Here is a 24,209-nt window from a genome sequence, read left to right on the forward strand (position 1 = left end):
GTGAAAGCAAGTTTAGCTCAGAATTGAGACCAGGAACACTGATTTTTCAAGTTATAGTGAACAGGGCCTGGGTGCAGTGCGTGGCTAGGTTTACTGAATTACTGTCCCTTTGACAGAAACAACACCAATACTTTTATATCTGGCTCAGTGACAGTGTGAGTGTTCATCTGTTTTCCAAGACTTTGGAATTACATATTTGACTCATATGAGTTATTTCTCCCCTGTATACAATCTGATAACATTGTTGTAAAGTTGTAGGGGTCAACAGTATAAGCCTCTATCTCTGGTTACATTGAATAAAAAATGAATATTTTCCACCGTTTTAAGATAAAAAAAAAGTAATACATAAATTAGGTTGCCAAACAGCTAGAATTATTTTCAATTATACCAATTAAATGTGATTTCGTTTTATATAAACGTCCAGGTACGATAGGAACGCTCGTGTTAGTGCCAGCAGATGGCGCACACCCAGGTTAGCAGTCAGTGGTTCCCCAGTTACGTCAGGATTTTGCTGGCAGGGGGTGCAGGGAGGAGAGCCTGCCCACTCCTACCTCCCCTCACACGGTGTGGGACATACAAGGGGGCAGGTCTGCCAGTCCAAAGAGCTGTTCCAAACTTTCTGCTGCACTCAACCCTTTTTTTTTTATATACGGCTATTATTTTGCAGTATATTGCACAGCCTGGACTTTGTACAGATGTTTACAATGACAACTTGAGGAATTTGGAAAGGACTTCATTTATTTTATTGTTGCACAGAGACCTCATTTTAAGAGTGTCACACACTGCAGCTATACATCTTAACTGCGAAGGTAGAGGGAGCATAAGGCATTAGTATCAGCAAGAACGGGCTGACAAAGAGCCCTTTGTACAGGAGGTGGAGGAGCAGCAGGCGGGTCGGGGGCTGCCAGGCAGCCCCTCTACTTAGCCACTCTTGGTGCCCTCTCGTTATATTAAGTGGGGGCTTTGGATACTTTGGGGGACCTTCGGATCTGCAGTCGGGAGCAGCTAGTGGGGATGTCTAGGATACAGACTGGAGGATTTGCAGCGCTGCTGTTGGGGCTGCTGGCAACATCCATTCTGCCAGGCTTACAAGTTTCAGGTAAGTTTCTTCCAGTCTGTACAACTTACATCAGATGCTGCACAGCTCGACAATTCAGGATAATGATTAGTTACTATTGTGTTTTTTTGCTCATCATAATAAGGTTGCTGTTTATTTTGCCCAGTTAAGTAACATGGATTGCAGTAAGCGATTGAGAAGACATTAATACAATGCTCATTGGTTAATAACAGAGAACCCCTAACTATATAACCATCACACGTGTTGTTTTCTTTGTATTTTGCATGGGGATAGTTAGATTTTTCTTTTAACATAACTCAGTCCACTCATTTGTAAAGTTTAATGCAGAGCAGATGATGGCTTCAGGCGTTGAGATGGGTATGTGCTCATATCTATGTGCAATCTGTTCTCATTATCTTACAGTCTGTAAGAACAGAAGGACCTATACAACGAAAAGGTTACTCCACTAGAATATATAAGGCCTCCCCAGTCTAAACGTTGTATGTAGTGTTTCTCAGTAAATAGTCTGCATACAATAAGATAGGAATTGAAGCATCATTTCTAAGTTTAGTGAATCTAGGGGTGTGACATTTTGGGTGTCTGATTTAAGTGTGCAGGTAGCTCTCTATGATTTTAATGATGGCTTAAATGTATTATTTTCAACAAAGGATGGCAAGAGAACAAATCAAATTAGATAACAGGTACATCGCAAAGTTGTTTAAAATTGTAGGTTGTATCTGAATCATAAAATATATTATTTTTTTTGTTTTATGTCCCTTTAATATTAACTATACAGAGATGTTATGTGGATTGTTAGGGAAGTACAAATATCTCAGACTTTTAAATCTTTTGCAGTAATGTGCTGGAAGAGAGGTGAATAAATATTATTTTTGTGGGATTTGGTGGGGACACGTATTTACAGCTGTATTTGTGTTCTATGATCCCCTCCCTTCAGTATGAAACAATACAGCTGGATTAATGGATAGCCTATATCTTCTGCTTGTTTTGGGGAGGGTCAGCTTTTTTGTTGTTGTTGGTTCTGTGGATTCATTATTCACTGACCCTTTTCTTCCTCCCCAATATCCCCAACATATGTTGAAGTTTATTGGATTTTAGAGGACAGTACCTAAGATTATGTAATTCAACCCTGCCCAAAGCTTATTGATTACATGAAACACTAGAGATTTATGGTTGTGTATGAAATTCATAATGGTTTATCAGTATCCAGATGTATTATTTAGTTGATCAGTATATGAAGAAGGACAACACTAGGGGCTGATGAGCATTGTCATTGGGCAAATGTGTGATGATGTGTGGACATTTTGTATTACAAAGCAACACCCAGACAAGCCTTCATGATCTCTAGCTGGAGGACAGTTGGCTAAGGAGCAATTTGCAGATTAACTTTATAGAATAGCTGGTTTATTCATAAATATAAAAAAAAACATCCAGTAGAGGTGGTAAGGACAAAGGGAATTCATAAATTCCCATGCTATGTCTAAAACTATCTGAGAAAATAATAAAGCTTACACTTCAGAGGGCAGGGTTAATCTATGCATCTATATAGCATTAAAAAAAAACTTTAACTGTTGGCTGTCAGAGAGGGCTGCAGTGGTAAACGCTGTAAACACCTCAGTGTAGGGCAGACAGCAGGAGCATCCTTATGCCATTATCTTCATCATGAAGTCAGTAAACTTTCACACGTGTAATCAGATCCAGTAAAGAGTGATGGTGTTGTGTACAATACATGGCCAATTGATGTGTTCATTATGTAGATTATATGTAGATTGTGTAGACCAATCAGTGTAATGTTGGAGGTGTAACAGCATCTGAGGTTGGTACAGTGTGCAGAATAAACATGTGTGCAAGTACACCTGGGTGTGTGTGTGTGTGTGTGTATATATATATATATATACACATGGTAGTTGGGGGTTGGTGAACAGGGAGTCACATGTGACCCTTAGAGGTTTCCCTTTTTTCTTCATAGGCCCCCAGTAAAGAATATAACCTTTATACCCCACAGCACATTTGTATTTACTCTCCACCATTTCCATCTTGTTACAAATTCTTCCATAGAAACAGTGTTTTTAGTGGGTTAGTACAAGATTTTAAATTACTGTATGGTTCTTTTAAATGTATTAAGGTCACACATTGCCATTTTAGTGTTATTTATTGCTCAACATTGATATAATGTACAAAACAAAATAGAAAACTAAGCTCACATTCAGTAAATGCCATTATATATTTGCATTCAAACTACTTAAAAATGAACTATGATTTAGTTACAACATTTAGAGAATTGAGCTATTGATTCATTGGTCCGGTCTGAAAGAGATCTGTGGGTTCTTAAAAACGTATATTATACAAATCTCAATTTATTAATATATTGTCCCACTGAAAGGTATCACAATCCACTAAAAACAATATTTAAAGGGATACTAAACACAATTTTTTTCTTTCACGATTCAGATAAAGGGGCCAAATTATTCAAGCTCCGAACGGAGTTTGATGCCCCTGTTTCTGTGCGAGCCTTCAGGCTCGCCGGAAACAGCAGTTATGTGTCCGCCTGTTCTGAGGCTGCGGTCTTCAATCCGCTCAATCCTATACGATCGGGCTGATTGACACCCCTGCTAGTGGCCGATTGGCAGTGAATCTGCAGGGTGTGGCATTGCACAAACAGTTCACAAGAACTGCTTGTGCAATGATAAATAAAGGCAGCGTATGCTGTCGGCATTTACAAATGTGTGGCGGACATGATACGCTACATCGTATCATGTCTGCTCGCACTTTCATAAATCGGCCCCAGAGCATGCAATTTTAAGCAACTTTCTAATTTACTACTATTTTTCTTTCTTACTCTTGCTATCTTTATTTAAAAAAAAAAAAGCAGAAATATAAGCTTAGGAGCCGCCCATTTTTGGTTCAGCAAGCACTTCAACCCAGGTGCTGAACCAAAAATTGTCTGGCCCCTAAGCTTTATATTCCTGCTTTTCAAATAAAGAAACAAAGAAAACGAAAAAATTAAAATTGCTGCGCTATCTGAATCATGAGAGAAAAAAAAATGGGTTTATATCCCTTTAAGTCCACACAAGATTCTCCGAGTGAGCAAGTCTTGGCACAACATTTCTAATACCCGGACTCATGCCTGCTTTACCTTGTGCAATATATGATTATGAATAACAATTCTAGACAGGACATTGTGCTGATATGCAGATTGTTCATTTGAGAGAGTTTCCTGCAGTTAGAAGATAAATGATTTCTAAAGAGTTCACTAGTGCACTGGGGTTAGATAACCCTGCGAGGTGCCCTGATATTAGCTCCTGTGAAGTGTGTGAGATAATAAGTTCACAGACAACCCCTTATCTCCAAACTCTTCATATCTGTTTCACCTATTGAACTGGCCCACCATGCCTAGATCTGTGCTCCACATGAGTTCCCTTTGAATTCTGCATGTCTTATCTAAAGTCACATTTCTGGCAATATCAACAATCCCATTTGTTTGATTGGTAATGTGGTATTACTTTCCCTACTGTCCTGGTAATTAATTGAATTTAAAGTCTATGGGGGACCCTGATCATCTTTTAAAGAGATGTTGCATATTGGAGTGGACGTGTTAATCAAATGCAGGTTTTGAAAGGACTTTTCTTCTCCTTGTTGCTCACTAATCCATTTAGCTCTCCCCGGGAGGTGACAGATGCTTAGATTGTGCGCTTCCTGTTGTTCAGCTCCAGGGTTCTGTGGATTCCAACTTCTCTGCCATTTGTTGCCAGTACCTGCAGGAGGGGGAGGGGTCTGATTCTTGTGTGATGTGGGATATTTGATCTGGGTTTTGTGGATAGCTTTTCCTTATTCTCTGATGATTTATGGTGCCCCCTTTTAAAAAGTGTATTGTAGAACTATCATTTACTTAAAAAAAGCAAACACTGTACTGATCATTGGTTTGTTAATTACAAGGGACTTGGGTATTTTTACCTTCACTAAAATTAAAGGGACATGAATCCCAAAATGTTTCTTTCATGATTCAGATAGAGAATACAATTTTAAACAGCATTCCAATTTACTTCTATTTTCTACTTTGCTTCATTCTTTAGATATTCTTTCTTGCCGAAATATCAATGCATGTGGTTGAGCCAATCACACAAGGCATTTATATGCAGCCACCAATCAGCAGCTACTGAGCTTATTTAGATATGCTATTTAACAAAGGATATCAAGAGATTAAAGCAAATTAGATAATAGAAGTAAATTGGAAAGTTGTTTAAAATTGCATGATCTTTTTAAATCACTAAAGACAATTTTTGGGTTCAGTGTCCCTTTTTAAGTAGTATATTGTTATTACAAGCATGTCCAAGATTATTTTAGGGTCGGAAATATAGAGGTACCACATTTTTTTCTTCTATGTTATACATATGACAAAAGGAAAAACTTTCAAACAGTCATAACAAAGACTCAGGCTTCAGTAGTGAATACCATGCAGTTTCGTATAATTATGCAAATCATTGTCTGCCCTGCATTAGTATCAGATTGTATTGGATTATGTTATACAGGCTGCTAGATAAGTTTGTTTTTTATCCTTCTCATTGTTATTTAGTTAGGTTTTCGCACAATTGTAGTCTCTATTGTGTGTTTGACTAAGTTATCAGGAATCACAGTGTTAAAGTCTGGATTTCCATATAGCTCAATATTTTTAATAAGTATGAATAAAAGAAACATATTACATCCAACTGAGGGTATGATACACCTAATATAAATGTATAGTACATTGTCTGCTATCATAAAAATTATTATTATTGGTTATTTGTAGAGCGCCAACAGATTCTGCAGCGCTATAAAAGCACATTATGCTCCAATGAAATTTAAAGGGGCATTCTAATTAAAAAAAAATTTACTATGTGCATAATGCCTCCTGCAAAGAGATTAAATGGTGCTTAGTCAAAGTTAGGCTCGTGACCCACTCTTGATGATGAAACAGCTCAACAGCAAATAAAAAGCAGTGCCCTCCCCATGACCAATTTAATGGTTACACCACCTGACTGATTTTACTGACTAGCTGGCTAAAATTATCCAATATTATTATTTTTTTTCCAATGCGTGTTGCACAACTTATCATTAAACCAATTTATGTTAATTTATGCAATTATTGTGTGCTTTGGATTGCTTAAAGGGACATTATACACTCATTTTTTCTTTGCATAAATGTTTTGTAGATGATCTATTTAGCCCATAAAGTTTTTTTAAAAAAAATATATAGTTTTGCTTATTTTTAAATAACATTGCTCTGATTTTCAGACTCCTAACCAAGCCCCAAAGTTTTATGTGAATACCGTCAGCTACCTTCTCCAGCTTGCTCCTGTTTGTGTAAAGGGTCTTTTCATATGCAAAAGAAGGGGGAGGGGGGTGTCTTATTTCCCACTTGCAGTGGGCTTTCCAGCTACCTTTTCAACAGAGCTAAACTGGCAGCTTCTAATTAAGTTTTTAAACGGTTTTATACTGGATTTTTATATCAGTATCTGTGCATCTTATTCTTTATAGTAGTGTCTATTACATGCAGTTATATGAAAATGAGTGTATACTGTCTCTTTAAAGGGACACTCAACAGCAAAAATGTTATTGCTTAAAAAGATAGATAACACCTTTACTACCCATTCCCCAACCAACATTGTTATATTAATATACTTTATAACATTTAAACCTCTACATTTCTGCCTGTTCCTACGCCATTACAGACAGCCTCTTATCACATGCTTTTTTATTTGCTAGTTCATGTGGGCCATATAAATAACGTTGTGCTCTCTGCTGTGGAGTTGTGGATGACACAGCACTAATTGGCTAAAATGCAAGTCAATAGATAATAAATAAATAACCATGTTATTAAGGGTCTGTCAAAAGAGACTTGGATACTAGGTACTCACAGAGGTAAAAATTATATTAAAACCATGTTGACTGTGCAAAACTGGGGAATTAGTAATAAAGGGATTATCTATCTTTTTAAACAATACCATTTTTGGAGTTGTCTGTCCCTTTAAAGGGACACTGAACCCACATTTTTTCTTTCATGATTCAGATGGAGCATGCAATTTTAAGCAACTTTTTAATTTACTCCTACTTTCAATTTTTCTTCATTCTCTTGGTATCTTTATTTAAAAAAGCAGGAATGTACGAGCCAGCCCATCTTTGGTTCAGCACCTAGGTTGTACTTACTGATTGGTGGCTAAATGGTAATCACGAATCAGCAAGTGCTATCCAGGGTGCTGAACCAAAAATGGGCTGGCTTGTTAACTTACATTCCTGCTTTTTTTAAATAAAGATAACAAGAAAACGAAGAAAAATTGATAATAGGAGTAAATTAGAAAGTTGCTTAAAATTGCATGCTCTATCTAAATCATGAAATTTGGGTTCAGTATCCCTTTAAGTAACATTTATAAATGACAGACATTTTTATAAGACCATTATATTTTGTTAGAATGTCCCTTTAAACAGTACTTGAAACAATGTATTTACAAGCCTAAAAAATTACCTGTCTCAAAGTTAAGTCTTCTGTCAATTCAAAAGTAGCTACTTTTTGAGCATTAGATTGGCTGTGCCATCATGACTCCTGGGGAAAATTCAGGAGGTCAGGCTAGCAAGAGGGGACAATAACTTTATATTAAAATATGCATAACATTTTCATGTTCTACTTCCATTGTATACAATATGTGATAATACTTCAAGCAATTCAGTTGATGCATTAAAAGTTGTTCATCACTTCCAGAGACCTTTTTATAGGTCTTACAAGTTCTTTCAGGAATCTAATACATTCAGCAATGAAATAGTTAAAAGTATTTTTTTTTTATCCATTAATATCTCAATGGCTCAGACAAATGACATTTTTTTAAAGTTAGGTCCAATTGCTTCATTCGTGGAAAATCTTACATACAATAACTGTATTCAGAACTGGGATATGTTCAGTTACAATTTCACAAGGTGCCACTGTGTGGCTGCGCACCATTTATACTGTTAAAAAAAAAGTAATTGACTTCCAGGGCAAAATGTACTTGGCAGTGCTGTTAAATGTGTGAGTTTGATGTATTTGCTGGTGGCTAAACATAAAAAATGCATCTTGTGTGATTTGTGAAAAATTGGAAGGGAGTTACACAACATATATCACTCTTTCTTTTCCTGGAACTTACCCTTAGTTCAGTTCATGTTAAAGGTTAAATGGACATTACATTTACTATTAATTTCCTTATAAAAAGTTAATGAAAGGATAATACATCAGTATATTTGGTTTTTGCACTGCCCTGGGCACTGGTAAATTTGCCGCCCCTAGAACCCCTTCCCATCAATAGCAGCTGATATTTGTCTGATGCTTTTCTCACAGCAAGGAACACAGAGTAGTATGAAGAGGTCACGGACACTCACTAGACAACCATGAAAAATTGTGGGAAGGCATCATAAATAAAACTACCCCTCAAACTTTGCTGCCCTAGGCACATATCTAGCTGTTGAGCAAATATGTGCATCTCGAGTAAAAAACAACAATTTTTTTCCCCCCACCAACCCAGACAGAATGGCCTGCAAGCACTCATTTATACCTTCTTTCTAATAGGCCTTGGTCTATTACAATTGCTTGTTTAGTTGACTTATTTAAAAAAAAAATGAAAAAAAAAACATGATGCCTACATATTTTCTAAATATTTTTATATGTAAAACAAAAAAGTTAAATATCCAAAGTGAAATGTTTGTGGTTTCCCTTATTTTCCTCACAAGATTTGTTTCTGTTCGTATGTATGTTTAGTGCCTACTGCCTATTGACATATTTCCCTGTGTGTTCTAATTTCTGTTTATATGAGACAGTTTAGCCTTTTTATTGCCATATTGCTAAAATGTGTAGATATATACAAAATGTAATAATAAAAAAACAAACAGATTTTAAGTATGCCAGTATTGCTGTTTGTAAAATGATATTTAATGTAATCAATTTTCCTTTACAGTGTATGGGAATTGTTGCAAATATGTTCTGTAATAAGCCTTTCAAATGCAATAAAATAATCACAGAAAACAAATAAATACCAGACTGTAAAATATTAGTTAAGAGTGCTAGTCCTATATGTTGACAGACCTCTACATACTTAGGCCACAGAATGTAACTAGAATATACAAGAAACCCTGATGTGTGATGTGTATATTATTTTGCTTTCTTGTCTGTAAAGAGTGAAGGTCTAATGTCTCATTTTCTCATTAGTCATAAAAATGACTCTGTCACTTTCTTTGTGTTAATGCAGGTTTATTCAATAATATTTATTTAAAACAATACAAATTGTTCATTTGTACTTAATAATAAAATGCCAGTGCTGTTGTCCTCAGTGGTAAATTGCATATAAATGCTAAGTTTTGGGATCTGGGAAGAAAAAAGTCTAATGTTAATGTGGGAGAATTAATCACGCTTAACTTGCGTTTAGTTGTCTGCAGGAAAGCTGTCATTCTTTCTTTATATTCACTGCCTTTTAGTGTATGTGTTAATCACCATTGTCATTTGTATGGAAATAGGCTTGATTAGTAATTACAAAACCACCAACCTTTTCATAGCCACAGGATGCAAAGGTGAAGAGAGCTTTTATTTAAATACACAATTAATTAATGGGTCGCAGTGGCTTAGATTAGTTTGAGGATAGAGATTCCATTTTTAATTCTTTTTTTTTTTCATGCTTCAAAGTTTTTAGAATGCAGACATTTTACAAGTAATTCTTAGTTTTCATGTTATCATGAAATATTCTTTAGCTAAAACTAGATTCAAATCTATAACTATTTTTTTCATGAGCAACTTTGCATTTATATTATCTTACATCACTCACAGTCTGCACTGTGTGTGTTTACAACTGTCTTTATTTTAACTCTTTTCTTTCCATGTACGTGCATTTTAGAAAGTCATCTACTCAATTAATATTCTAATTACTTTAAATTTGATTTTTTTCTAACTGTTTTGAGAATTTGTTTCCCTTGTGTTTGGGGGAGTAAGGGACTATGGTCCAGTTTCTCTGCTTACACTCCCTGTAGGGCTGAATACTACAGCCAGACGTTTCTGCTTGTTTATTCCCTTTGGAGTTGTTACTCCATAAAGGAAGTTGTCATTAGGCTAAGTATGTCTGAGGGTTATGTAGCTCTAAAGGCTTCCAGTCAAGTAGTAAAACCTTAAAATAAAGGAGCTGTGAGACATTACTGCACTGAAAAAAATGTATTGTTTGTTAATCTTAGTTCAATATGCAAGTTGTTCAGTATAGCCAGAGACAACAAAGAATACGGATTACACAATAAACTAACTTTATTTGTTTTGTATTAACAAAAGGGACATTAAACTCAGAATAATAGTCTACGATACACCAGTATATACATATGTTCAAATAGTTTTTGCATAAAAAAAAGTTTCCTCTGTTGAAAGTGACAAGGAGCTTATACTGTGTTACACAGCAGGGGTTCACAATTTTAAATTTAGGAGCGAGCCAGTGAGAAAATTAAAAAGTTAGGCACTCATTATTAGTAGGCAGCAAATAATGCTTTTCTTTAACTATATAGATATTTAGCAAGTAAAAGCTGTGTAAACTGAAAAATAAAATATATATATATGTAAGTTTTACTGGCAAAATCTAGCTATTTCCAGAACCTTTTCGACTTCATTGATTACATAATTACACCCTATGCGTCCTTGTACTTAATATTGTCTGACAAAGATGTCATTGGGACATATTATATCACAGGTGCAGATATACTGTGTCAACATTACCATGGAAAATGTATTTTCACTGCGTTAATGTAGCAGTCAACTTTGATGGTCCCGCAACAGTTGCTGCTTTGGGGGCAAGTTGTGTTACCATCTTAGATACCAGAGTAATGCACCATATCACTCTCACCCCAACCATAAAGGGGCATTGTACACTAGATTTTTCTTTGCATAAATGTTTTGTAGATAATCCATTTATATAGCCCATAAACATTGTTGTTGCTGGTACATCACTGAAACAATGTTGCATTGGCTGGTGACATCTGCACCTTCTGCATTGCTACAGCTTTTGAGCAGGTTTACATAAACACATTGAAAATTTTCAGACAATGGACTAACACCAGTGTGCTCTAACCACCTCCCCTTCTATTCCCGGTGTGTATTAGTCTGAGCTCCTGTCTCTGTATGAGACATCCAAACAAGGGCACAGGAAGTAGGGGAATCTTTTCTAGCGCCAATCACAATAGGTAAAGGGAACATACTTTAGAGTCAAAAAAATGTACTTAAAGGGACATAGAATTTAAAATGATAGTTTAATGATTCGAATAGACTGCAATTGACCCTACCGCAGTATGCTCTCATACAAACAAGCTAATTTGCTACAGAGTACTAAGAGCAAGATCTACATTTGATAATACTGTAATTGAGTCTCTCTCTCTCTCTCTCTCTCTCTCTCTCTCTCTCTCTCTATATATATATATATATATATATATATATTCTTGCTGTATCAGGATCATGAAAGTTAAATTTGACTTGCATGTCCCTTTAATTTGTAATCCCTCTAAAATAAAAGTGACAAGAAAATGTCAAAGAAAAACACTGTCCTTTGCATAGGCCCATTTTTTAAGAATGAGTCAGAGGCCCCTAACTCAATCAGAGAATGGCTAGAAGAACAAATATTTAAGTATGCTTTTATTACACCTTCTTGCTATTCTGGGAAATTCTTTCCATATGTGCTAGCACAGTGAAACTGTGAATCCTATTATAACACTGTTGGGTCAAGATAAAGAATACTTTGTTAATTTTATTTTGCTAGCTTTCTTAGGTCATACCGGTACAAAACCCTTTATCCAAACTTCTTGGGACCAGAAAAGGTTCAGCTTTTGAAATAGTTTGGATTTTGGAACATTCGTATATTTGCATCTGTGAAATGGGACAGTTTGGAGAGGGGTTGGGAACAAGTGTAAACAATAATATCTTCTGTCATTTAGGCAATATTTACATCTTATAATACAGTTTATATATGTAAGCTAAGTTTTGTATCATTTTTGGAACTTTTGTATGCATAGTACCACCAGAAAGATAGTTCAGTACAGTAATCAGAAAGGTAATAGATGTTTTAAATACATTTAGACTAGCATTGCATTATTGGCAAGTAAAAAAGGTTGTTTTTTTAAAAAAAATAAAAAATATTAATATGGATTTAGAACTAATTCCTGATTTTGGAATTTCTGATTTGGGGATTTGCACCTGTGATAAAATGCTTATAAAGGAAAATTGTGAGCGTCACATTTCTTGCAGAAGTATCCCATTTGTGAAATGTTAGAGGCTATTTTCTTAATGCACTATTGCTTACATATTATTATGAGGTTAACCCCTGAAAATACACTGATGAGCCTAAACTGAGGGTGACAGTGTGACTGACAGCTAAGCACATATGCTACTTGTGATTGGCTCACTGGCCAATATAGCATTGCTGTCCCAGAGCTTTGCAAGGGTTAAACTCATAATTATTAACAAATGAGAGGGCAATAAGAAATACTCTAACTCCTTACTGCACTTTTATGTCCTTGCAACATAGATATATTACTATAGACAGCACAACAAAATAACATATTCTACATTGATCAGTTTGTGTATAAATCTTGGCTAGGTCATTATTGGTTTTCCTGTGAAGTCAGCCTTTTGAATTTAATGCATGTAACTAACTATATATTTTATTGGATGAAGTTGCACACAGGAAGATAAAGACATAACTCTGATACATTATTCCTACATCATGTGGGAATGCAGGGGATGAAGTGAGTGCCTGTCCAAAAGCTGCTTTATGTGGGGTCAGTCACTGGTTAAACGAGGAAACAAAGAACATGTCTTGGGTTTCAGAGTAAAGGTTCAGAAGCGATCAGCTATCTTGTAAAATAGAGTCTGGCTTTAAACTGAGCAATAAACTTTGAAAAGTGCAGTGCAAACTGATACCACTTTCAACTTAAATCACCCACATTTCAAGGCTGTTGAAAAGTAGTTGCTCAAGTTGCATAAAAACAGGGAGTGATATAACTTACCTCAAAGCTCTTAGTGAATGCACTTTGTAAATCTTAAAAAACTGTAATTCCCAATTCTATTGCATTGTACATAAAAAAAAGAAAGATAGCTTTGATTGCATACTCTGTATAAGACCTCTGACTTTCTAAAGTTACTTCTAATGTAAAGTGGTGGAAAACATAACTATTTATATATTTGTATCTATGTTTTTTTTATTTCCTTTTCATTTCCTGTGCATGTAGTATTTTTAGGGAACATAGCCTGACATTTCCCCAAGAAAATATAACATTTACAAGAAGAAAAACCTTTATCCAAATTCCTTGGGCCACAAAACGGTTGGTTTTTGGAGTAGTTTGGCATTTGGAATATTTGCAGCTGTAAAATGGGACAGTTTGGAGAGAGGATGGGACAAGTATAAACAACATCATGTCATTTAAGCAATATTTACATGATACATCTTATACATCTAAGCTAAAGGTAGTTTTGTATCATTTTTAATACTTTCGTATACATAGAACCCTCAGGCAGGTAGTACAGTACTGTAATCACAAAGGTTTTTGTTTAAAATAAATATAGATTATTATTTGCATTTTAGAACACACACAAAAAAAAAACTAACAAAACAAAGACACAGGCAGAGAAGATTGTAGCAAAAAATAGTATTTTTTGATAATTTTATTTAAAAAAAAAAAAATAAAGTTTGGATTTTGGAATTCAGGATTTGGGGACCTGTAGATGTGTTTTCTATAGCCTACCATTTTGTTTAAAATATTTTTTCTATATATGCAATATATATCAGCAATTAAACATTGCATTTCATAAAATCAACACACAGCTTAAAGGGACATGAAACCCATTTTTTTTTCTATCATGATTTAGAAAGAGCATGCAATTTAGATCAACTTTCCAATTTACTTCTATTATCTAATTTGCTTCATTGTCTTGATATCCTTTGTTCAAAAGCATATCTAAATAGGCCCAGCAGCTGCTGATTGGTGGCTGCATAAAGATGCCTTGTGTGATTGGCTCACCCATGTGCATTGTTATTTCTTCAACAAAGGATGTCTAAAGAATGAGACAAATTAGATAATAGAAGTAATTTGTAATGTTGCTTATAATTTTATTTTCTATATGAATCTTGAAAGAAACATTTTGGTTTCCATATCCCTTTAAATTAGTGGCCAGCAACCTTGGAACCCCAGATGTTTCTGAACTACATTTCCTGTGATACTCAGCCAGCCTAAAGTGTGTCTGAGCACTTTGGGAAATGTAGTTCCAAAACACCTAGAGTGCCAAGGTTGCTGGCCGTTGGCTTAAATGTTTCAAAAGCACTTACAAATAAATAAGTAATTTTGTTTGCTAAATTTGCATTGTATTTCAGACCCTGTTATATTTTTTGCAAGGCCCACTGAGAACAGATATAAATGAGATTGTGTTCAAACAATCACTGTAGAATGATGTAGGGTCAGGGTTCATAGTCTAGCTTCTCTTGGAAGTGGAACACCCCCTGGAAATTAATTTTAGGCAATACTAAAAAGGGACATTGTACACTAGATTCTGCTTTGCATAAATGTTTTGTAGATGATCCATTCATATAGCCCATCTGAGAATGTTTTTGTAACAATATTTAGTTTTGCTTATTCTTTAATAACATTGTGCTGATTTTCAGACTCCTAACCAAGCCCCAAACTATCAGATGTAAACTCAGGTCTACAGATTCCAGCTGCTATTGTTTGTGTAATCTGTCTTTTCATATGCAGGGAGGGGGGAGTGTCTGCTCTTTCTGCTTTCCCTGACCCTTTCACTTGGTGTCCCAGCATAACCTCATCAGCAGTGCTAAACTGGGAGATTCTATGTAAGTTTTTAAAAAGGTTTTATAGTAGATTTTTAGATCAATATCTGCATATTCTTCTTTATAGTAGTGTCTATTACCAAGTTATATGAAAATTGGTGTACACTGTCCCTTTAAGTTTCTATACAACTTATAGATGTAGACTCAAGTCTACAGATCCCTGCTTGCTCCTGTTTGTGTAATGGGTCTTTTCATATGCAGGGGATGGGGAGTGCTTTCTCAGCCCCTTTATATGGGTGCCCCAGCCTAACCTCATCAACAGTGCTAAACTGGGAGCTTCTAATTAAGTTTTTAAATGGTTTTATACTGGATTTTTAGATCAGTATCTGTGCATATTCTTCTTTATAGTAGTATCTATTACATGTAGTTATATAAAAATTGGTGCATACTGTCCCTTTAAGTTAAAGAGAAAATAAACACCTTGTAATTACAAGACATTTCTGTTGTCTTGCTAGTATAGAACAACATACCATCCAATCATAAGCAGTTTCAAAATAAATTTGCATCTAGTTTGCTGTAATTGTTTTTCAATAGCCAAACTCCACCCACCATTTTCCCTATTTGTAGGAGCCCATCTGGGCTTGAGTCTCCAGACAACAATAGTTTGAGATTACTATATATTGTTACCTTTTTTTCTGAATTAATTCTGAAAATTATCCAGGTAAAAACCTCACAGGGAAAAATAGCTCAAAATCATTAAACAAATGGAAAGTAAAAAAAAAAAAACAAGCTAAAGTCAAATACCAAATCAGCCCAAACCAAGGGGTTAATACAGAAGCAAAGTCAAGGGAATCCAAAATGAAACCAGTATTAGAGCGCAGTACACTCAATACACAAGCAACATCATACTGCAAACAGAGAGCTTATAAACAAACACTAGTGGAATTAAAACCTAATTAATCTTCTAGGCATCCTTAAAGGTACAGTACGCCTTACTGCAGCAGGGACAGAAATTACTCTCTTAGACAAGTGCCTGTTATGACATCCACACAGTCACTGGTTTGCACATTCTAGTGGCTCGTTTATAACTGTCCCTAAATGGCCTCAGCAAGGAAGAAAATCTCAGTTGTTACCAGTGGTGTTTTTTGGGGGGAGTAATTTGGGGGTTAAGAAAGGTGGTGAAAATGTTGAGACACAACACACATAATATTTGGAGCCCTTTGCTGCTCGATTGGGAATGCTACATGTGCGTTTGGAGATGTATAGTACTCCCCTGCACCCCCATAGAACCACCACTGGTTACAACTTGATGGCACCCATTGCTTTACAGGCACTGAAAATTTACACTTTTTTTTATTATAAATAAATATTTAAATAACTAATATAATTAAAAAAATGTATCTGCATATTATTTTGAAATTAATCTTTACTTTGAATATAATATCATTCTGTCTCTCATTTATTTATCTTCTAGTGTCCCTTTAATCTTAATAGAACATAACATTGGGGAATTGAGGAATTTTTGCAACATGTTCTGCAGTATAACAAATAAAAATTGTAGGATGCCAGGAATCCGTTTGCATTATTTGTGCTCTGTGTAAATGATTCTGGATAAAAAATATACTCACATATAATTATGTACATAACAAACAAAACATCTTGGTAATCATGATAATTCTCAGTTGTATTAAAAAGAGACAAATGATTAAACATCTAACTTTTATTATAATAACTGTTCTTGAGCTATGTCTTGATTGTGATCCTAGCTGTAGAACCTTTCCATGCACAAGCAATAAATGCTTTATCTTCTTCACAAGGACATAAATCCTTTTATCCGCGTGGCATAAAGAAGTTATGATGGCTATAGTAAATTGAGTTACGTAACCAGGTTACAGTATTTACTGAAGATAATGGACCACCCAGTTTGTCAGTTACAGTTTTGTGCAATTTTCAATAAAAAAACCAAGTCAGCTGAGCACTGAAGCAAGTTTTGTGCTTGTTTAAATTCCGCTGTTAAAATCTTTGTTTATTGGAAGAATTTCTGCTAGTATAATTACAGCCAAATATGTCTTTTGTTTATGATTCTGGAAGTTCTTCGAGGCTTTGTGAGATTTGAGTATGAGTTAAATATACTCTAGAAATAATTGTTATCTATTTTCATAAATTTATATGGGATGTTGTGTAATAGGCTGAGTTTGAACTAATAAAAGGATATGTTCATAGTGGTACAAGAACACAGACTATTTAATGATTTAGGTAGAACATACATTTTTAAACAACTTTCTAATTTGCTTCTATGATCACATTTGGTTCATTCTCTTTGTATCATTTGTTAAAGGAGCAGCAATGCTCTACTGGTTTCTAACTGAACACATGAGTGGGCCAATGACAATCAGTATATATATATATATATATATATATATATGTATATATATATATACAGTCACCAATCAGCAGCTAGAACCTAGGTTCTTTGATGTTCCTGAGCTTATCTAGATAAACCTTTCAGGAAAGGATAACAAGAGAAGGAAGAAAATTAAATAATAGAAGTCAATTGGAAAGTTGTACAAAATTGCATGCTCTTTCTGAGTCATGAAAGAAAAAAATGTGGGTGTTATGTCCCTTTAAGTAAAATGGCTGACTTGGAGAAAAAGTAGCTATTCTGTAAATGCAAACTGACTAGAAAGTCACCATTTGTAATTGACTTACATACCTAAAAGATGGTTAATTTTTGTTAATTTTTTTATAATAGGAAACTTTCTGTTGGAAGTATATCAGTTCAGTTGTCCATAAATAACTGACTGGCAAAGGACCAAGTTGTGTGCACAGATAGTTCTGTTCAAGCAGTTATATGATAATAAAATGCACTAACGTATTATTATTGCTTTTTTATCTCACAGGATCAATGATTGCCTAAGGCTAGCTCTGCTGGATGATATAAATGCGGATGATATACAAAGCTATCCAAAGCATTTGTTTCTGTGGAACTAACTGATATTCAATTCCTGTTTGGTCAGAAGCACAGATTTTATTCTACAAACAGCAGTTTGTGTGGTGCCACATTAGGATGAGGATACATAAATGACTAAACACTAAAATATTTCACTTAAAAAGGCCTGATTTTGTTTTACTTCATCTTTATTCTCCATGTTCTACAGTTCTTTTCATGATAAAATTAGTCTTGGTTAATATCTTCCCATATTAAAATTCTGTAAATTTATGGTGAACTAATACAAAAATCAGTTGCCAAACTGTCTTCTTTTGGTGAGTTTCTGAGCACATTAAAGGGACAGTTTACTCAAAAATATTCTCCTCTTTAATTTGTTCTGAATGATCCACTTTACCTGCTGGAGTGTATTAAATTGTTTATAAGTATTTCCATTACCCTTATATTGGCAAATTAAATAGTTTATTTAGCCTGTGGTATCCCCACCCATCCTGAAAGTTTTTGGTCTCGAGGCCATGCTGTGTTAACACAGCCATCAGAAGAAATTATACTACCATTTGGGTATAGAAGAGATAAGGTAATAAAATGTTAATTTTCCTTTGTTCTCTCCAAGTATTGGTGATTGGTTTATGGACAGATATAAGACAAAAAAACAGGTATATTTTCACAATGTGATAAAATAATGAGATCTGATTATACCTGCAAGCTCAACCCATTTTATTAGGTTGTGGCTTCAAAACACAAAATCAGCTAATTCATATACACAAATAAGCCTTAGAAAAGCAAAGCTCATACATTTATACTCTGCAGCTGGTAAAAAAAAGTAATTGGAAACACATTAAAGGGACAATCAGGTTAAATTAAATTTTCATGATTCAGATACAGCATGTAATTTTAAACAACTTTCCAATTTACTTCCATTAAAAAAATGTGCACAGTCTTTTATATTTACACTTTTTGAGTCACCAGATCCTACTGAGCATGTGCAAGAATTCACAGACTATACGTATATGCATTTGTGATTGGCTGATTGCTATCACATGGTACAAGGGGAGTGGAAATATACATAACTTTGAAATTTGTTATAAAAAAAATCTACTACTCATTTGAAGTTCAGACTAAGTGCTATTGCATTGTCCTGTTATCTTGCATTTGTTGATTATGCAAATATAATGTGTTGACTGGTCCTTTAAGGGAAAAACAATTTTATAGTATACTGTCCCTTTAACTAATCTTAAAGTTAAAGAGGGTTTTCCTAGCATCACAATTTCCCAGTATGTTGTACGCTATGTTTTTGTGGGCTAAAACTGGAATTCACAGACAGTTGGCAGATAAACTGAAGCTTTGCCAAGACCTAGCTTAATATGTAGATAATAATTGTTTGTTTTACATGTACAGCACGTATTCTAGGTTTGGAGCTAACAATATGCTGAACTGTGTTATTTAACCATACATATGTCTGAGCAGTAATCCTCTATGATCAATGATCTAACAGAATACTGAGCTGGAGACATAAACAACCACTCAGTATCATAGCGGTTCTTGAATGAGCTGTGATCAGTTAGCTGAGGGAGCTGCACACACTGGTCCGCCACAGAACCGCTATCGCTATGATGATACTGAGCGGTTGTTTTTAGTTGCTTAATGAAAATGCCCCCTTCAGCATAAACGGAGCATTGAGCATGCGCAAATCGCTGTGACATGCAATTTTATTTTGTGGACAATGTCTACAAGCTCAGGATGACATCAGGGGTGGAGGGCTCAGGTGGCCATCCCAAAACTGCCGAAGGGGAAATAGTAAGTAATTTTACTGTCACTACATTATTCCATCAAAATTGGGATACTGTTTGCAGTACTAATCATTGCAAACAATATCTAAATACGTTTGAATTTTTTTTGGGGTTGACTGTCCCTTTAAGTGAACCAACTTTCCTGTGAATACGTGAATTGAAATGTAAGGAGGTTTTGTCTGTTAGGACATTAGCTCCCAGTTGTGTTGTACTCATGCTTCATTGGACTTTGGATAAAACAAGTTTTTATTAATCATATGCACCATTTATTTATGTACGTTATGATTAGAGCCAAAACGTTAAGACAATGTATCCAGACTTTAAATAACCCAGACTCAATAAATTATGTTCATGACAGCTGAGTAGTTTTGTGTGATTCATTATAAATTATTATCATGTTCAAATATTGACTTAAGCAATACATATTTTTTGTGATGCGTCAGTACGGTCTTGCCTGAAGGTGATTTTCAGAATTTCTGGCATCTTAAAATGGTTTAACCCAGTGTCTGCTAGAGGTTTCTGCTGTTCTTTGCCAGCTAATGCATTATTTATTTGTTTTTGGCAACCAAGGGGTTACCCCCTATTGAAGATTTACCCTTATTAAGCTGTTCTTATTATTGTACTGTATTCTAATTAATAAGTGATAATAGCTAACAAAATAAACTAGATTAGTGCTTAATGCTTAATGACTTCTTAATATTTTAATGCTGATGACCATAATACTGTAATAAAATTGATTTTTTTTTACAAGAAAATTGAATATATGTTTTTTAAGTGTCATACAGGTTTTTAATTTAAAGTGACAGTTTACTCAAAAACTTTCTCTCCTTTAATTTGTTCCCAGTGATCCATTGTTTACAAATAGCTTCAATCGGTCGCTAGCAGGGGGTGTCAATCAACCTGATCATATTCAATCGGGTTGATTTCTGTCCGCGGCCTCAGAGCAGGCGTAAAAGTTATGGAACAGTGGAGTGTAGACCGCTGCTTCATAACTTCTGTTTCCAGCGAGCCTGCCCAACGTTGCGCGACTTACCCCTTTTCGCTGCGCTAGGTTCTGTGCAGTGTCTATCAGCATCAGAACGAATGGAGCGCAAATATTGCGCTTGTGAAAGTGCTCCACTCGTAATCTGGCCCTGGAGACAACATGGATGGGCAAAACGTGCTCCTTTTTTTTTTTTTTTTTTTTTTTTAAAAAGACTGACACACAAAGTAAGCCATCTGTTAGATTAAATATTAAACCAAATAAAAATAACATCTATTTGAAAGAGCAGCAGTATATATATATATACAGGTGGCCCTCGTTTTACAACGGTTCAATTTACACCGTTTCAGAATAACAACCTTGTTTTCAAGTCATGTGACTACTATTGAAAAGCTTTGAGAAGCAGTGCATTTATTAAAATAGCCAGTAGGTGGAGCTGTCCGCTTGTGTTGCAGCAAAGCCAAGCAAGCTGAAATTAATTAGTTTAACCAGACCTGAGCTATCGAGCAGATTTCAAAGGAACAAGATCTTCCTGTCTATAAATCAATCCAGATTGGAATGCATAGAAAGAAATGTTTGCAGAAAAATTCAAGTGAATTCTGTGTTGTGTGATTATTTTATTAGGTTTATAATGCTGTTTAGCAAATGTTTTTGTTCATTTAACTTAGTTTAATGATATATTCTGTGTTGTGTGATTATTTTATTAGGTTTATAATGCTGTTTAGCATTTAAAGTCTTCATTTTAAAGCTTTAAAAATAATGTATTAGGTGTTACTTATGACAATTTTGAGAGGGGCCTGGAACCTATCTCCCTCACTTCCCATTGACTTACATTATAAACTGGGTTTCAATTTATAATGGTTTCGATTTACAACCATTCCTTCTGGAACCTAACCCCGGCGTAAACTGAGGGCTACCTGTATATATATATATACAGTATATATATATATATATATATATATTTGTTTTATTTATTTTTTTGTTTATGAAATCTAAAACTGTTTAAATTGACCTTGAATCTAAGAGGAAATGCATGTTTGCGCACAACAGATTCCCGAGGTCAGATTATTTAGTGGCTAACAAGTAACTTCTGTGATAAAAAAAAATAGTTTTTCTAAAATATTACAAACTGGACAGAAGTATTTACACAACCACAAGGTTAAACTATATTACAAGAATAATTTATGAATGTCTTAACTATTAAAAAGCAAAATGGTTTATTTATTTAAAATAAATAAATAAATGAATGAAAAATGCAGGCTTGTATTTATGTCAAGCTACAGTCAAATCCTTGTTAAAACGATGACTGATCATAGAATACAAAATGTTGCCTGAAAGGAAAAAAAAATGTTTTAGAACTGTAGGCTTTTTGACATGTTGGAATTTCCTTTGGGGATCAAAATTCATAACAGAAGATCTTGTACGTAATCAGTCTTTAGGTAACTGGCAGCCTGTTTAGAGATAAGATCTAGAAATCATTCAGCATTTTTACATTTCTTTGGAGTTTGGTACTTATTAGAGATTATAATCTAGCTTTAAAAAGATTCCATTCTTACACTGTATTATTGTTTGAGTGCTTAGTCTGTTAAAGGGACAGTATACACCAATTCTCATTTAACTGCATGTAATAGACGCTACTATAAAGAAGAATATGCACAGATACTGATGTAAAAATCCAGTATAAAACCTTTTAAAAACTTATTTAGAAGCTCCCAGTTTAGCTCTATTGATTTGATTTGGCTGGGAAACTTCTATTTTCAAATGTGCTTCGATCTCTTGGTATCCCTTGTTAAAAAAAGAATAGCACTACACTAGTGGGAGCTAGTTTGTTTCTTGTGATTGGCTAACTAGATGGTTTCAGCTAGCTGCCAGTAGTGCAATGCTGTTTCTTCAGCAAAGGATAACAAGATAATGAAGCAAATTTGATAATAGAAGTATTTGATCAGACTATGGCCATGTAATTTTCCAACACCTCCTTAAGTGTCCCAGTCCTGAGATGGAAGCAGAGAATGTTGGGACATGTGGCTACAATCTACTTGGTAAAGTATATATAGTGTGTATGTATGTATATATATATATATATATATATATATATATATATATGTGTGTGTGTGTGTGTGTGTGTATGTATTTGATATGTATGTCCTTTTTTAATCAACTGATGTGTTTTGTGAATTCTACAACTACACTGTATTGTTATTTAGTTTAGAATCTTACATTTCACTTGTATGTCCAATAGTATTAAAAATGCCAATCAACCTTGGCTTTATCACCCTTGACCTCAGAACGCATTGCAGGATTTACATTTAAGAGCAAATCCATTTGCCTTTTATGGTCCTGCAGATATTTCAGTGCTGACATTAGGTTCAGTCACACATACAGCTATAAGATATTAAGTGGGCGTAGGGTTCTGCACAAGCCAAACTCTGAGTGCCCATGTACATAAGCAAAAGCAGACACTGGCAGCTTTATTTATGTTATTAACTCGGCGTGTCTAATGTTCCCTGCGTGTGCCTGGTTTTCCTCAAGTACCCAATCTACAATCTAGCTCCTTGGAAGCGTTTGCCAGTTTACAGTTTAAGGTTAGCTCAAGGGCCACTATGCCTGGAAATAGTAACGCTATATTTATCCTTATAAGTTCATCTCTGAAGAAGCTTGATTAATGCTGTCCTTTCTAGATACCCAAGCAGTCAAAACCATGCAAAGTTTTGTAAGGAATTGTACTGCAAATCTTAATGAGGCAAATCCTGAGAAAATCTCAGGCCTGTTTTTTTTATTTTCCTGATTATAAGAGATTATTTATCTAACATGTTCCAGCTGCTAACCTGAGGCCACACTGTTATGACAAATATTTGAAAGGTCATCAGTTTAATTAAAGTTTGAAAGTCGTCTTTCTAGAGAAATAATATTAAAAAAAGAAAAAAGTTTAGTCCGTAAATGGGTACAAGACTTTAAAAAATCCATATCCAAATGATGTCACTATCAATATCATCTAATTTTCTCCTCATTTTCAGAAGAAAAAAAATGGCAGCTCTTACTCTTGGGGCTCAGTTTATCAAACACTGGCGGACCCTATCCATCCGGCTTCTCCTCTGGTGGGCAGCAATAACCTTTTACCAATTTACCATTGCACATGAGTGCTCCTTTGTGCTCGCGTGCAACCCCACCCCTTGCCAGCACACAGCCAATCACGCTCCGGTAGGAGCTGTCAATCTCCCTGGTCGGAAGAGACCGGGGAGATTAAAATTCTCCAACAGGGCTGGGCTTGATAAATCGTAACTGCAGGTTCGCATGTGCGAATCTGCAGTCAAAATGGAGAAAAGGGCTTGGTAAATCTAGCCCTTGGTGTCCTATTTATTTAGAAATGGACCCTTTCTATGAGAAGGATCATGCATGTCTTAAACAGTGTTATTGTTGATTCAGGCAGAGCAGGCCATTTTATATAACTATCGACTTTACTTCTTTTATGCTTTGTACTCTTGGTATCCTTTGTTAAAGAGCATACATATGTAGGTGCCTGAGCAACAATGCACTACTGGAAGCTAGCTGCGGATTGGTGGCTGCACATCAATGTCTCATGCCATTGGCTTATCAGATGTGTTCAGCTAGGTCACAGTAGTGC

At 35.1% G+C, this 24,209-nt stretch overlaps 1 protein-coding gene across 1 annotated transcript in view; it reads left to right on the forward strand.

Moving 5' to 3' along the window:
• Positions 1 to 608: 608 nt before the first annotated feature.
• The window catches only part of ROR2 (receptor tyrosine kinase like orphan receptor 2), a 232,573-nt gene continuing 208,972 nt past the window's right edge, over positions 609 to 24,209 (forward strand). Inside the window, exon 1 of the mRNA XM_053702383.1 lies at positions 609 to 1,099. Coding sequence (XP_053558358.1) covers positions 1,015 to 1,099 — 85 coding nt within the window. The 5' untranslated portion in view covers positions 609 to 1,014. The remainder of the gene's footprint in view (positions 1,100 to 24,209) is intronic.

The sequence above is a fragment of the Bombina bombina genome, chromosome 2 (assembly GCF_027579735.1).
Source record: "Bombina bombina isolate aBomBom1 chromosome 2, aBomBom1.pri, whole genome shotgun sequence".
Classification (NCBI taxonomy): Eukaryota; Metazoa; Chordata; class Amphibia; order Anura; family Bombinatoridae; genus Bombina; species Bombina bombina.